General features: G+C 35.9%; 1 protein-coding gene and 1 long non-coding RNA gene across 18 annotated transcripts in view; one reads left to right on the top strand and one right to left on the bottom strand.

Moving 5' to 3' along the window:
• SORBS2 (sorbin and SH3 domain containing 2) overlaps nt 1-17,363 on the bottom strand; it is a 209,193-nt gene that overhangs the window by 3,660 nt on the left and 188,170 nt on the right. For 5 of the 16 annotated variants that reach the window (XM_058192263.1, XM_058192262.1, XM_058192269.1 and 2 more), the window contains 2 exons: nt 4,793-4,833; nt 149-255 (listed from right to left, as the gene is read on the bottom strand). In XM_058192263.1, coding sequence (XP_058048246.1) covers nt 149-255; nt 4,793-4,833 — 148 coding nt within the window. Of the gene's footprint in view, nt 1-148; nt 256-4,792; nt 4,834-8,618; nt 8,727-10,514; nt 10,741-12,851; nt 13,629-17,363 lie in introns of those variants that run through there. The other 11 variants (XM_058192258.1, XM_058192270.1, XM_058192272.1 and 8 more) reach the window with 7 other exon arrangements.
• LOC131202838 (uncharacterized) overlaps nt 1-17,363 on the top strand; it is a 93,730-nt gene that overhangs the window by 13,751 nt on the left and 62,616 nt on the right. The gene's annotated exons all lie outside the window — the stretch shown is intronic.

Raw genomic sequence — 17,363 nt, 5'->3', positions numbered from 1 at the left:
AGAGGATTCTCTAATATGTTACCCTCTAAATACCCTGCTGAAATTCTGAGACTGCAGGAGTAATTCAGATTGAGGGCATCAGGCTAGGAAAGCCAAGTGGTACTAATATATCCTACTAAAGGCACTACTAAAATTATGGAAAACATACCCACAAACCATCCATCATCACATTTTTCCATCACATCAATGACATCTCCCTCTCTCAGCTCCAATTCATCTTCGTTCCTAGGAGTATAGTTATACAGAACCTGAAATCTTAAACAGGACAAATGGATGCATTTAAAGAAAAAAAAAACAGCTTGCATTTTCACTATGCTAAAGCAGGTTGCTAAACAGTTCTTTGAATATAAAAATAAGCCAGGCTAAAACTGAAATCTGTGATAGATAGAAAGATCTCTATTGAATAATGCATGAACTATTGAAGCAGAATATTTTTATTTCAGTTCTAATAAATGGGCTGTAAATCCAAATATGTGTAGTTACAATCATTCCTAACTATTTGGCACACTAGCAAAGCATACAACATTTATGTGTTCAAAACATACATTTTAAACCATTTTTTTAAAAAAATTGTATGTTTGGACAGTGCTTCAGATTCAGTTCCCAAAAGCTGGTTTGGAGCATGCAGGAGCATGATCATAGGACTTGCCTGCAACGTATTTAAGATCACGTCTTCCTTGGATCACATTGCAGCTGTGTGCTGCAAAGGACCTTTGGAGAACTGAAATTTGGAATGCTTCACATCTCAGTATGGAAAAGTGGGAAAATAAATTTCAGTCCTATGAGTTAAAAGGGAAGATAGCTTAGGAAATCTCAAAAGTGCTTCCCTAAAGGTGGAACATAATATGTACTATATCAGTGTCGGCGAACCTATGGCATACGTGCTGGAAGTGGCACGTGAAACCATCCCGTGAAGAATGTGTCACCTCGTTGGCTCCTATTCTGCGTTCCTGTGATCACGTGTGCCGGTCAGCTGGCCATCACCCGCAAAACAGTGCCGGAACCTGGAAGAGTGGTGTTCTGTCACACATGCGCAGTCCAGCACCTGGCCTTCCAGGTTGATGTTGTGCACATGCGCGATGGCCAGCTGTTCGTTGGGCATGCTTCCATGCCGGTATCCAGGTGTTCAGGTGCTGGCTTGCACATGTGCGATGGACCGCTGCTCTTCCGGGTATCGGTGCTCCTGCACGCGAAGGCCAGCAAGCTGCACATACCTCGCAGGATGGTTTCGCTTGCCACTTCCGGCATGCAGGCCGGCACGCAGGCACGACAAAGGTTCGCCATCATGGCACTATATAGTTGTTCCATTTAGTGCAGATCTTCATATTCCCATGTGTAATCTTACAGTCTTTCAGCCTTGCATTGCCACCACCCTTCCCAGTATGGAGGGATTGCAATGCTGACTTCCCTTACAATTTCCAGCAGTTCCAGCTGATACTGCTAATGGTGAGGGATGCTGGGAGTTGCATTTCACAACATTTGAACATCTGAAGGGCTACGGCATCTCTCCCCTCCTTTACAGGCTTGTTTAGGAGAATTATGACATAATCCTAAATACTTGGAAAATATACTAAAAAGACCTCAATGGTGATAATTCAATTACATCAATTCTGTTTTTCTCCTCTTTCTTTGCTAATGATTATTTTATTGCTTTTTAAAAATACAATAGTAGCAGACATATTTGCTCACGAATATCATTTTTCTTCTTCAAGACAGAGTATCTCCCATGAAGGTACTGTATTTCCTGATAGAATTTAAAGTGTATTATTTGGTAATGGGAAAATAGGTCCACTTTATTCCCACCTATTTAGCTCATTTGTTTCATGAGTTACAGAATAACAAAGTTGGAAGGACCTTGGAGGTCTTCTAGTAGTCCAACTCCTTGCTTAAGCAGGAAACCCTATACCATTTCTCTGAGCTCCAAGAGCAACCAATCTAAGATTCCTCCAGGAGGTCTTAAATTCTTGCTCTCAAGTAGCCCAGCATTATGGTACTTGTAGTCTAATATATCTTCTCTAGTTTAAAATTTCATGGCCACTAATTTATATATGTACGTTTATGTTGTTCCCTTATGTTATTTTTCCTTTGTATTTTTGGAAATGGTAGCTTTTCTTCAAGAATGTTAACAATTCCTTTTCACCATAAACTTGCCAGCATGTTACTCTTGGAAATGATATGTCATTGTATTGTTACCGTTCTATTTAAAAAGTCTTTATTTAATAGTGCTTGTACTCTAGAAGTAAATTTTGTTTGTTTCTTGTTAGGTAATAGTATTTGCTAGATAAAAATCAAGTTAAAATTTTATCATGTTAGGGATTTTTATAATTATTTAGATTTTAAAAAAAATCTAATTATATGACATGCCATACAAATAAGAGGATTAAAAAAATTCAAAATATATTCAAAATAAAGACAGTTGACAATTGTTAAAACTTGGATTCGTGGCTTCTTCAGGAAATATGCTGACAATAACATCTGCAATACATTATCAATTATACAGTGTCACAAAAATATGGTTTTATCAGTTCTATATTCCATGCATTATGTTCCAATTATGGATATTTAAAAATTGTATTATATTATCCAATGCCCAATTGTATACATTATAAAGAAGCATCTGCCCATTCACTGCCATTTACTGCTAATTCACTGGAAGAATCCCCAAGTTCACAGTGCAATTATATATCTGCTCACTTGGAAATAACCCCTCTTTGAACACAATGGATGGTGTTTATGAGTGGAAACAAAGGATTGCATTGCTAGTTCCTAAATAAATGTTCTTGCTTAATGGCATTATATGACCTCTTAGCCTAACTTGAAGATAAAATGGAGAGAGGAAATAATATTCTACAAATTTGAGTTCCTGGAGATTGGACAGGATATAAATGAAATAAAAGCAACGAAGAATGTCAGTTTAAAATCTTTCATTTTTTAGTTTCTGCCACATATATAAACTATTGAGAAGGGAAAATATGAATATAATTGTGAAGAGACCCATTCCCCTACTTCCTAAGAAATCATTGTACAAAGTCCTAAGGGCTTTGTGACAGGATGTTGTGGAGGATTATGACCTTTGGTCAATAAGGAATCTACTTAGTTACAAACAGATATACTTTATTTGTTGTAGCAGCCAATTACTCTTTCTGTTTGTTCATGATATAATGAGTTGGAAAATTTGGAACTTGTTCTGAATGAGTCACCAGCAGTTGAGTTCAGGGTAAGAGATGCTTTCATTTTAAACAGAATAAAATAATCTACCTTGGTAATGTCTAAATACTCTAAATGTTTAATATCTATACTTCTTTTATTCTAAACATTCTATATAGAGTATCAATTGGGAGTATTAAACATTGCTTCTCCGCAATACATTGCAAACTTGGCCTTTGCTAATAATTATTTAAATAATATGTGTGTGTTCCAAGTCTCACTCCAGAACAAAAAATAACATATTGCACGATTCTGTTAGATATATAAACTACCTTCAACCCAAGACTCTTTTCATGCAGTGAGTTTCATTTCAATGCTGGGAACTGCTTATAAGTTTGTCTTGTGTGAGAAAATCTACAGTCATTAAATGGGATGATTAATTTGTTTCCTTCCCAGATCCTATTACTTGTATCCCACTATAATCGAGACATGTTATAGCTGTAAGGGGGACCAAATACAGAACTATTATGTCAAGGTAAGGAAATGGAAGTTTCCTAACTGTTCCAGGAAAAGTGGTGTACGAATTCCTTTAGCTTGAAATCAAGCGTTACATGGATTTCAAAAGTGGCTGAAGTCAGGATTTTAAAAGGCTAATTTTTTATCCTTTAGCTTCCCAATCCACCAATCTCCAGTCTGGATATTTATCCAAGCTTATTTTTCAAGGAGTTTGTTGAAAATTCTTGGGCTGAGTTATGGCCCACTTTCTGATGACTATAATTATTTGCTTGATTCAAAGTTGGTTTCTCCCTTGAGGACAATATTTACTCAATTTTCAGGTAATCATATTGCAAGATAGTTTGACAAAGCACTGCAAATGTCTTTGTATTTGATCTCTTAGCATAGCATGCTATCTTCATTTTCTCTAGACAGCTTGCTTCCTCTTTGGTTCAACACTACCACTATCTTTGGCACCTATTGAAATTTTAAGCCTTTTGTGGCTTGGTTTATGGCCACTTCCCTTTGGATAGAATTGTGCAAAATTCACCAATTTGAGAAGAACAACTGTCCTGGAGATCTGTGGGACTTTTCATTCCCTCTTCAGATTACAAGGTGTCTCAATAATTTCTGGAAGTAATTTGGATGGAAGCAATTTTAGGTAAGTTGAAAATAGTCCTATCCCAAGCAGTTTGGTTGTGTCCAGAATGCTATGTCCAGGACACTATGAATCACTTGCAGAGATTACTTCCATCTTGGGCCAGTTTTTTGGCAAAGTTTCCCCAAAAAGTTTTGGAAAGTTTTTCTATGATTGGGTTGAGGATGAAATATCATATTCTCAAGATCTCTGGAATGCTCTGTGCCCAATTGTTGAAGTTTGAACATCCCTACATTTGGATTTTATAAGAGCTCATAGTGTTCAAAACATTGTGAATGGATGGAAATATGGATTATGGGTACATGTATGCATCATGGTAAGAGGGGGGAGCACACAAGACTTTAGTTTAGTTCAACCCCATTTCCTTATCTATTGTGTCCATAGTAAGTTTGGGATGATATATGGTGTCTAGGATGACAATTTATCCCTTTTTCCCAGTTAGAAATTTAACACTGTTATTTAAAGAAGAACTTAGTAGATGAAAATACTTACGGTTCCCCCCCACTGTCATGAGCAAACACAGGGCGCTGTGGCTGAAATGAAATGAGTTGAAATGTAGTAAGAGTATACACTGTAATCAATTAATTTAGCACAGTCTTCCATAATAGTCAGCTCAGTAAGTGCTTCAGTACATTCCCTGATTTAGGGGCTGCATTAAAAACAGGATTTCTCAGCATAGGTAAGATACAGTTTGGAATTTACACACCTATGGTGGGGGTCATGTATTGCACAGGCTTATTTTAGTGTAGACCCATATTTTATTTGGTGTTATTTAGAAAAAAATCTGGTTAAAAGATGGGGACAAAGAAGAAACCATTTCTCCAAGGACTTTTCCATTGTGCAAGCCTCTTTATCCTTTTCAGCCTAAATCTTGCCATGCCAAAGAAAGCAGATAAGTTTCAGTGTTTTCAAACACCATTAGCGTCACAGAGATTACAACAGCATTAAATAAGCAAATAGCAGGGGGGAAAAAACCCAGCTTCACTACAATTCAAATGCTTTTCATAAACAAGGAGCAGCCATTGCTGATAAGTGGTCAGGAGGATAACATTCTTAGAGAAGTGCCCTCTTAGAGAGATTTTGCTATGCTCCTGGCCTTGAGATGGTTTGTGTATTTGCTTAAGGACTCCTAAAAAGGAGAAGAGAGCAAAAGAACAACAGCTAATTATCAAAAATATGTGTGAGTAGGTTCTACCCATTTAGTCATTAATCCAGGGACAATAGATTCCTTGAAAAGTTAGAAAATGGACCTGATCACTCAAAAGTTCAGTTAAGGTTATATATAACATTTAAGATAAAGGTGGAAATTTGATAAATACAAATGTGAATTTATATTTTACAATTCATTTGTTTCTCTTGCCCAATCTATTATTTAAGAGAATAGCCCTTGAGACATATTTAGATAACCTCTCTGAAGTTTCATTATGAATTAAGGTTACGTAAGTGTCAATCCTACAAATTATTTCCAAAACAATTTTGGCACAATCAGAATTATGAACCAAATCAGTGCTGAATATATGTGGAACTCCCAGAATTCCCCAGCCAGTGTGGGAGTTGAAGTCCACACATCTTCAAGCTCTCAAGGTGCACAAATACTGAACTAAACCATATACTTTACTGTTGGTAGCTATTCAAAGTATGAATAAATATAATAAATATAAGTATTAATAAATTATTGAGTCAAGTTGTGCATCACTATTATCTGTATTTAAACTATGCAGACATGGATTGTGAAATTTCTAAAATTACTTCAAACTTCTGCTTACTACTATAGGACACAGTTTAGCTACTCTTTCAACATTATTGTTTTCATTTGGAAAAAAAGGAATGCTTAGAGAAAAACTAGATTCTACCCAAATATGTTAATCCAGTTATATCAGAGAACATGTAATCTCCTCTCCTTTCCACTCAATAACATGTTCATACATTAACTGAAACTTGTTTTATAAAAGACAACAGTTTTGATTTGTTACATTATATAAACTACAATGTATAACAGCGAAAATGCATGAGAACCATTCTTTAATTTTACTTTTTAAAATATGATTAGAAAATACGTTGCTAGAGAGAAAAAGAGTACAGCAGTTACTCTAGGATATTTTTCTATTAGCAGCTGTCTGCAGAAATTAGAAAGCAGTTTAAATGTTGCTTCAACATTTCCTGAATGGGAAAGCATGCAATGCTATTGCATGAGATTTAGAGCTTGCAGACATCAGAAGTACCTCAAACTCCATTGATTTTGGAAGGATTCCTTTAAGGATTCCTGAATCTAAGTCTTATGCATTTGCCACTAGGTGCATGCTAGAGCCTAAGAGTTTAACACATACGTTAAAACATTCTCCATATGCAAATAATAGTGCAAACAAGTGAATCAGTCAAACAAGCTTGAAAATAAGTTAATAATCAGAGTCTATTTATAAAAAATGCATTACATTAAAAAAAAAATTAGTACATGCATGGAACTGTCTTGTGTCTATATTTCATGGCTAAAATGCTTATTCTTTTGACTATGTAGCATTATAGACTTGCATTCCTAAATGTGCTTTGGAATGCACAGGAGTATGAATATAGACCTACATGCAACATCTTACAGCAGCTGTGCCTTTTCTTGTGACTGCATACATGAGAGAACTAAAAGTAATATCTTGAAAGTTAAAACAGATTAGATTTATTTATGTTTCATGGATATCTAAGCCATATAATTACATGTTAACATATATATTTGTTTTAGAAGATGCTCAGATGAATTATGTTTAATCATTATAACATACATGAGAATATTTCTGTGACTAGTAAGTATTATTTAAAATCTTTTACTAAGAAAGATCCTGACACTTCTCTGTCAATCTGACTGTACCCAGATGAAAGGTGTGGTGCCTAGTTCTATAATGATGCCTAGGAGAATAAAGAATATTTTATTATATCTGAGCCAAGCTCTTCAGAATGTTTTTCATATTTATTCTGATGGTTTGTTTCCTAGAGAGCTGCAAAGAAGGTAGCGCAACCATTGGAGCCCAGGTATATAATGAATAGACATTAGTTTGCATCAGTTACAGATTTAATAAAAAAATTCTATCAAAAGTGCAGTGGAGTAGTCAAAAGCAGAGAGCAATAAGTAATCTATAATGATTAATAGCTATGAATATAATTAAAAAGACTTAAGCCTTCATACCAGATGAAGTTGGTGAGGAAGCTCTTCTTAATATTAGCTTTACAGATGTGTATGTAGTTGTACATCCATTTAGTTGGACATTGTTACAACACTCGGCAATTTTAAAAATCCATTCACTTCAATCAGCTTCAATCTGGAATTCATTTATAAATTTGAGCCACTATGACCCATTCAAATACCAAAGTTTCTTCTCATCCAAGAAACTTCTTCAGAACAGTTCTGAAGAAGCGTCTTGGATGAGAAGTGAAACGTCTTCAAAGAAAAAAAACCAAGAAAGTCCAGTTGCCTTTTGTAAAGCACCTTTGGGACAACCTTGATCTGGAAGATTGAAATCTCCATAGGCAATGACTCATTCAAATTGTTCATTACCAGAGTTGACACCAACATAACTGAAAGTGTTAGGTTGTTTTATCTAAATAACATTGTTTTCTTCTTCTTAGTCCTTTTCATGAAATTCAAACCAACAAATCTTACTAGAGAAAACAGAAAATTGGATAATTTAACATTTGGCTTTAACACAAAATGTGTAAATTGCACTTTTATCTACAATCAGTCATGTTATTAAGACAAAACTGCAATTTGAGAAAGATGTATGTTTTTAAGCATATATGCATGGAAAAGCTAATGCAAATGACAACTCTAGGAAAAGCAATGCTATGAGAAAGCATGTTAACAAATCAACCCAATACATGTTGCTATAGCAGCAAAATATTTTGAAAACACGACCATGCAATTGAAAACAAAAAACAATAACTTAAACTTTATGGAACCCATGAAAGGTACAAAGAGGCTTCCTTATGTAGCCACTGTTAACAGTCTCATAAGTAAAACACTTTGAAACAAGAGGAGTTATTTACAAGGCTGGAAGTTAAATACAAGTGGCTAAAGATATGCTTTTTAAAAGGAAGATTTAATGGACACATGTAATAGCTTTGCTTTACATTTTATCAGTGAACTTGGAAGTCAAGCACCAGGTACCATGGCTTTCACACTGTTACCATTCAAAACATTTCCAACAGCAGAACAACAGAAAGAAAGACCATTAGAATTATTTGAACATGTGAATTCAAGCTCCCGTAACAAGTTCTAAAGACTTAATGCTAGGGGGAAACCTGGTAATACCTAAGAGGCCATGTAGTATCATACCCTATGTGAATAGCTGTGCCCTCTGACAGGTGAGCCACAAGACCTCCTAGTCAAAGCAGGGCTACGAGGAGGTTTGCCGATGACAGAGATCTCTCTTTTTAAATCAGCCTAGAAAAACCATAAACACTAGTCAATTCATCTAAACATCTAGATGGGCAATCTCCTGCGGTTTCATTCCCGCAAGCTGGGAAGTCAATGTTTTTCATTTCCAAAACACACAAATAGCATGCAGAACTGTTAACCCACTATGCCTGAAAACAATTGCTTATATCTTCTTTTAAAAAGAGAATCCTTAGCATCCCAAATTCATAAAGCCTATACAACTGGATTGCTTTTCAAATATTCCAGGGGTTGTAGATTTGATCAGTTGTGCAGATAACACTGGAGGACAGTCTAAGGCAGGTCTCCAACCTTGGCAACTTTTAAGCCTGGAGGACTTCAACTCCCAGAATCCCCCAGCCAGCAAAGCTGGGAATTCTGGGAGTTGAAGTCCTCCAGGCTTAAAGTGGCCAAGGTTGGAGACCCCTGATCTAAGGCCAACCTACTGCTAACACTTCATAGCCAGAAAGAGAAAATAATGTACAAGAAAGATATCACTTAAAATCTAAGTATGTCCTTTACATATATACATATATATCCTTCAAGTTTATGAAATGTTAAAGCTAAGAATGTTGCAGATTTCATATTTTTGTGATCACTGAAAGAAAATTCAAAATACAAGTTGCCTGAATTAAAAAAGTATATATTTGGCAATTTCTTAATGGTACTGCAACAGTTCTTGCATGTATTGCTATTAAATGCTGGCAACAGGACTTTGGGTGCATTAACAGTTGGCTTCTAATTTTAAAATGGGCTGTTTTAAATGGTGGATTATTATTTTTACCTTCTACTGCTTCGACTCTTTTGTCCATTACATATAATAATCTAGGATTACTGTTTATCTATCATCCATCCATCCATCCATCCATCCATCCATCCATCCATCCATCCATCCATCTATCTATCTATCTATCTATCTATCTATCTATCTATTTTAACCCTATCTCTACACAGTAATATTAATCCAAGAAAAGATATTCTTTCCTAAAATGAATGAACCAGAACAAAGTTTATTAATTGTCTTTATAGCTTAGGGTGCCTACAGGGCTCCCTATATTGCTTTCCATTTATCTCAAGAGATAAATGCTCCTGACTAGTGGGAAGGATTGCATATTGCTATGTTGCTTCTAGGCTAGCATATTGATTCACTTACTCTTGATATCTGATGACAAGACCAATTACAGGGATAAATCCAAATAATTATAAGAAATGCATTTGCTGTAGTATTGAAGAAATGGATTTTAGAATATGTGCTTAATAATGTCTTCAGAATTTCAGTACCTTCAAAGTCCATACTGGCATTACTGGAAGCTCTAGTATTAACGGGACTTATTAGGTAGAAGTCTTGGCCATGAAAGTTGATAACTTTTAAAGTTTTTTTAATATATATTTGTTATTTAGTGCATGGCATCTCAGCAGTTCATGCAATCACTGATGTACAAATTTAGTTTAAATAAAGCATCAGCAAATGTGATTTTTTAGTTGACTTAATAGACTTTGAATGCGATCTTAATAAAATTGAGACAAGAAATTGATTAGAATTGGGAAACATTGCCAGATATTGTGTTCCAAAATTGGACCTGTGATAATCCCAGTCTCTTTATTTCAGTGAATCTTGGATTGGTGCAAGGTAATTTCAATATATTTAAAATATTCATCTAAAACTCGATTGCATGCTTGCAGTATTAAATATTAGTTGCAAATCCAAATTTTAATAACAGGTTAACCTCCAGGCTTTCCATTTGTCAAGCAGTTGAGAAGACGTGCAGCATTTTCATAGTTTGCAGGCACTATTACCTTTAACTTGGATGATTTTTTCTCTTGTCTGTATGAGAGTTTGGAAAGGAGAGGGGGTGAATGGGTAGCAGTGGCCTTGGAAAACGCAGAGAGAGATTCAGGTAAAGATGCTTTGGCTGAATGAAATGGAGAACTAGAAGCAAGGCAGGAAGGAGAGGTAGAAGGTGCTTTCATCTCATGGGAAAGTGATGCTGGCTTAAACATTTAAAGAGAGACAACTGTAATTCTGTGGAACAGCAATTACAAAGGGAGAGATAAAAAAAACAAACAAAGAAGAATATACACCCCCATCAGTAAAAGGAAAGGTGGCCCTACCTGGCCCATCTGCTATGTATGTTGAGAAGATTTACTTAGTATAAGAGTGTATGAGTCAGATTATCCCTGGAACAAAGAGAGGCTCCTTAGGCTAAACTTTCTTGAACAGCAGGTCCCACTCCCTTTTCTTGAGAATACAATGCTGCAAGTTACTTTTTGGAAATGGTTCCTACCTAAATACAACCTGCAGTGAGGTTATTCAGTTCAGTTTATTGCAGTCGTAGACCAGTATGAGCAGACTGCTCTATGAATGTATTTAAATAGAATCTATTTTAGTAGATCATAAATGAAGTTTAAGACAAGATTAAAGTACATTTACTGTATAAAACAACCTAACCAGCATCTGTAAGAGGTCCTGGATGTAGCCTATATTTGCAATTATATTAAAAAAGGAAACCCCAGACCTGCAATACAACCATATCATGCCCACAAAAGCATGATCATGGCTTGGTTTGAAAACCAAGACTGTTTGAAAAAACAGTCTTGGTTTGAAAATAATTCAAACCAAGAACAGCTGTGTTATTCTTGTTTCTGTTTTCCAAGCAAGGGTCTGGAGTGTATTCAGTAATAAAGATAGGCTGATAAAAAGATCTGCAGAATTTATAACTTCCTAAACGAAACAGGACCTACTGCTGGTCTCATAGAAAGCCTCATTTAGACACTGCAAATTATACCAGTATTTGTGGTATAAAATCACAAGTCACAATATCTACTCTATGAAATCAAAACACTATTTAAAGAAGAAAAATATCACCCCACCTACACAAAACTTTAGATTCACTGCCAGGAACATGAAGTTTATATGCCTTTGAGCCATTCCCCCTCTTTCATGCACCAATCAGGAGGCAAGCTGAGTGACATAGTTTCCCAAAAACTAAATCTGGAGAGCCTCATCCAGTGGTGGGATTCAGCCAGTCCGCACCACTTCGGGAGAACCGGTTGTTAACTTTCTGAGCAGTTTGGTGAACTGGTTGTTGGAAGAAATCATTAGGGCAGAGAACCAGTTGTTAAATTATTTGAATCCCACAGCTGGCCTCATCCTTAGTTTTTCCTGACTGTTCAAGGGGCTGCTTGATATTGCTGAGCAGCAATAGTTATGACTGTTTCATCCCCAACATTTAAGGAGCAGTTTTCTTCCCAGCTGGATGGAGCATAGCTAGGATAAAAGATGTGTCCAGGGAAATCTTGGTTATGGCAATCCTAATTAAACCATGGATAATTCCTATTTCTTATTTAAAATGTTCTATTCACCTTTTAATGAGTCTGTGGGCAAACATTTTGCTATATCCTAATTAAATTTGCCTAGAAACACCAAATTATGAACATGGCTTGGGAACTAGAGAGCTAACAGGGCATTTTCCTTAATTATCCTTAATAGGCCTGGAATAAACAATATGAACAATGCATCACTCAGGAAGCTAATGGAGGCATTTAAGGGATCTACTGAATTGCTTTTGGCCAGGAAGAGGGCTTATTTTAGAATAATAGGAACCAACATGTTACATAATTTATGTAACACGTAATTGGATCTTAGTGCAGCATGTTTCTTTTTCTGTTATTTTTTCTGTATTTATTTACATATATACCATCTTTATTATTCTTATAAATAACTCAAAGTGGCGAACATACTTTTCTGTATGCCATGATTCCTATTAAAATAGGGCTCTTTATTTAAAATGAAATTTATATATGCCACAACAATAAGATGTAAAATGCATCTTCTGGTTTGATGCAAAAATCCTTCTAGATACTGCTTGTCATCCTTGGAAAGAGTCAAGGATTCTGCATTGCTGGTAAAGCCAGAGTTAATAGTAGGTACAGTAGTTGTTTTCAAAAAGTTAAGAAGCAATCAGCTCATCTCCAAAAAGAATTGAAGAAGGGACGTTGTGTATTAGTATGCTTAAATTGTTCTTGAAAATTGCAGTGTGTAGCAAAAAGCTTCATGCCAAAACAAATACACTAAATAAAAACTGGACTAATGATGTAAGTACAATAAAACATTATTGTACAATATTTAAATACCTCTTTTTTAGTATCTGCTGAACTGTTGCCTTCAAAAGTTATCATAGGCTGTCTCTTATTTGCCACTGGTGACTTTAAATGGTCAAGGTTTGGCTCTTCCTCTATATGAAGTCTTGCCAATTCTTCAGGCATCTCAGGGGCACCTCTGTAGAAACTTAAATCTTTACTTTTTGACTGCTCCCCTTGAATGATTGACAGCAGCTCCTCAAAGAGTTCCTCCTGTTTGCCAACCTCCTTTAGTGTTTTGGATAACAGGTCTTCTTTGGCGAGGGGAAGGGCATGGCCTGCTATGTTTTGCATTTCTGGAACAGGGTTTGAGGGGCTTTTCTTTTCCTTGATGGTGGGGATTTCTTTCATCCCTTTGAAATGGTTCCACTCAAACTTATGTCCGTGGTCATGAAAATGGGTTGCTGGAGGAGGTGATGATATGCATGTAGATGAAGAAAGTGGCTTGGGTGAAGATTCAGGGAACACATGGGAGGCCTTTGATGAGGGAACTGGAACAATATGGCCATGCTTTATTTGAGGAGTGACATTATCTGAGAGGTACCTTGTCTTCTCTAAACCTGCTAAAGGTAGAGAGTCAAATTCCTCTAAACCAGAAAGAAAGCTTTTAGGAAAAGGAGGAGGAGGAGGAGGGGAAGGTGTGCTTGAAGATGAAAAGCCAAGAGTCAGTGACAACCATTCATCAGTGATGGCCTGAAGATGTCTTTTATTAGAATCTGTATAAGAAGAGGATCTGTATCTGGGAGGAGGGGGTGGTGCTTTGGAATCCCACTTGAGAAATAAAGGGAAAGAACAGGAATTAAAACAAGGTGAAGGACTGGTCTCCAGAAGAATGCTTTTTTAAAAAACATCATCCTGTTAACTCCTCTTTATAGGATATTACTTACTGAGTATACATTTCTGAATTCATTAGCATATCAACCAGGCAGCAGAAAGCATATCTGGAAAGGGAAACTCTCAGATTCTTGGTGTCTGATTAAATGTCAGACATCAAGACAGATTTGAATCACCACGTTGCTCTCATACCAGCCAGTGACTAATGACCCAGATGTGATTACCCAAATTTTTCTTTCTGCAGCCTTATTGTTTTGAGAGGAGAGTGGTTCTGCATAGCACAGACATATGCAATTCAGGTTGCGATAGTTTGAGATTAATCAAAATTAATCCCAAGTGCTGCAAGTGTTTAAGTTCTTCGCCAACTGATAAAAGACTCCTGTAATAACAGATTCAATAAAATTGTACATTGTGTTTATATTCCCTGCAGCTACACAATCTATTTTTTTTACTTTAAAAATAATAGCACTTCACACATTATTACATTTCTTTTAAAGGTACATAGGATCCAAATGCTAGTTAGTGCATATAATAGAAAATTATTTTAAACTCAAAACTGTTTTGAAAAATATCATTATTGGCTGAATAATACGGTTAAGCTGAAATATTGATTGAAGATTTCTTCTGGTAAAATAAAGGTCCTTTTGTAAGCATGGAAGAGCTGGGATTCATACGTATATTGCATCAGTAGATATCCATTGCTTCAATAAATACTGAAAATGTAGTTTTTGTTATTAATTTTACACGTTAAATCCTCATTTGAAATAAAGTTTGAAATTTGTCTTAGAAAGGCTGATAGTAACATTTGTATTATATATAGAATTTAGGTACCAGGGAGAACATGGGTACTTTGAATTAATTGCAATTGCAGGAGTTATGATTTAGTCCTTAAAATAGAATTTAAATAATGTAGAATGGATCTGAGCTGTCACTGAGAAACACAAACAGAAGAAATACTTTTGTAAATGTTAAAAATAGTCTTATGAACATGGTGTTAATTTAAGTCACATAAATTTAATATGGACAATGACAGCCATGGTTCCATTTCTGTAAACAGGCACAAAAAGCTGAGCAAAATGTGAAAAATAGAAAAATTATCCTCTTTTTGTATTCAGTCATTTTAAATAGAAAGAAGATATATATTTTAACTAGAAAGAACAATTTTAAATAGAAATTTTCAGCCCACAATTGCTACTAGATATAAAATTATTAAATTACATAATATGCTATAAATACAATTTTTACCACATTTAAACATTTTACTATAAAATTATTATCTGTTTTTTACATTGTGTCTATCTCTGGCATTATGCATAATGCTTGTTTAGCAAGAAGTGGAGGTCAGAGATAGGGAAAACTGAAGAGCTACATTATGTTTCCATGAAGATTTGAAACCAAACATTCATTATTGGGTATCAGTAGGCAGATATCCACTAACTTCCTTAGTGCTAATTAAAATATGATGGGTTGCTGTTGATCCCCAATACTAGAAAAGTCCAAGAGCAAAAATATATGTTGTATTTGTATCATTTTAATAACCACATGTTTTTGCAAGAACGAAGGTATCTTGCATTAGTTACTGTTACAATGCCAATTCTAGTTTGAGTTACATGTTTTTACTGAGAAATTTTATGGAAGTGAGAGTTACTATGGGAAAATTGCATAGTTGGACTAGAAATCTCTCAATTTTCCCCTTCTTTCACAACTCAAGCATGAAAACATTTGTGGAAGATCCAGTATTAACTTGTTTTTCCTTGGAGAATCCTAAAGCAATTACAATTCACATTAATTATTATTATTTTCTTTCTTTGTCACTGAAAACTATTAGCTTCTCATCCATAGAACAATGATAAAAATACAGGTGCCCTATGTACATAAAATCTTGCAGGCAAAATATGTTTATGCAGTAATTTATAATGGAATGCTACTTGCTGCAGTTTGTTGGCTGGTGGCCTTATTTAAGCTGCTAAATCCTCTTTTAGAGAAAAATAAACAGGAAGATATCCTGCCTGCGCACTGTAGCCATTTTACATAGCATATTCCCAACATTCAGGTTCACCATGATTTTGACTCTGATGAACAGCCTAATATACTGTAGTACCCGAGCACTATAAAGCTTCCTTATCTGGGCTTCCTCTTGGCTTCCTTTGAGGAAGTGGAAAGAGTGCTCTTTGATATGACCTCAGACATATGAGGGCTTAGTCTATGCCCTTCCTGGCTCAATATAGGACTGGGTGAGTGTAAGTATGATGACCTGGTTGTGGGAGATTGTCTATGCATCTCCTTAATAGATCCTCCCTGGACCCAGAAGTGTTTGACAATTATTGTCTAGTCTTTGTACTTTTCCCTTCTGGTAATGACATAAAGAGCACTTTGGGATGCAGCCAGAGACAATCTAGAGAAAGTGGATTATATGAAACTTTTTCAATTATTTACACATGGGCATGGGATGGAGAAAACAGCTATTGTAGTCAGATAGCATTTCTCAGGTTCTTGATATAGGAAGAGTGATCCACAGATCTTACTCAATTTTCCAGTAACTTTTGTTACCATGATATCCCCGACTGCAAAGTTTGGTGATCAGAGGCTCTTTTCTGCCGTATTTGCATTCCTACCTCCATGGGCAATTGCCAACAATGGCAGTGGATAAGGCCAAAGTTGGCTCATCTACTTCTCCCTTTTTGGGTGGCCTTGGTCCTTCCCTCTTCCTTACAACTGAAACTGCTGGGAAAGGTCATTTGACCATTGGGATGTGATATGAACAAGCTGATGATACTTAGCTTTATATTGCAGCCCAGCTGAAGTTGTACTGAAATCTCATTCAAATATTTGGAGACTGATGGGATACGGATGGGACAAAACAGGTTAAAGCCGAACCCTAATAGGATGACATTACTGGCTGTTCATCACCATTCTAGCTAGTGAGCAGCTATGAGGAGGCCTGACTGTTCATGCCGTAATCACTGTGCAAATGGAGTGCAAGGTGCTCTCTTACCTGGGGCTTCTTTTAAACTCGTCAAAAACTGCAGCAAATCAATAATGTAATGTCTGATTGGAATACCCAGTATGATAAATAATAGTATATACTCCACTACTGCAGTGGAATTCAGAGAACAAATTCTGCTGTGTAAATCCCTATACAGCTTGGCACCTATGTACTTTAAGTATTGCCTAGTATGGTTGGCTGGGAAATTCTAGAAGTTCACAAATCTTCAAGTTGCCAAGGTTCTGCTCTAGAGGTTAATTGGTCCCGCTCTGCTATAGTCTTTTAGCACGTCCAGAGGGCCTTTAGGGAATGGCTATTAGCCATATTTATTCAGATATTATATATTTTCTTATTTTGAAAATAAAATTATATAGCCTTTATGGACAACAATCTCAGGTAGTTAATAAAGAGTATACAAATAATAAAAACACAATTAAAATTTGTTACATATCATCAATTCATAATAGTATCCTCTCAAGCAAGCAAACAAACAAGCAGCACCCTCATATTTTTTTAAGTGCTGGCCTCACTTCCCATCCTAGCTCAATTCAACTCCTGAGGGAAACAGCAAATTTTTAGGATCCCTGGAAGCTTAGATGTTTGGGACCCTCTGCATCTGAGGAGCGTTGGTTCTACTATGGAAAAGGCTTCCTTCCTAGGTCCCACCAGATTATAATATTTAATAG

This window comes from Ahaetulla prasina, chromosome 8 (assembly GCF_028640845.1).
Source record: "Ahaetulla prasina isolate Xishuangbanna chromosome 8, ASM2864084v1, whole genome shotgun sequence".
In the NCBI taxonomy this organism is placed as follows: Eukaryota; Metazoa; Chordata; class Lepidosauria; order Squamata; family Colubridae; genus Ahaetulla; species Ahaetulla prasina.
The sequence above is the reverse complement of the archived record's forward strand: the minus strand, read 5'-3'. Positions and strand labels throughout refer to the sequence as shown.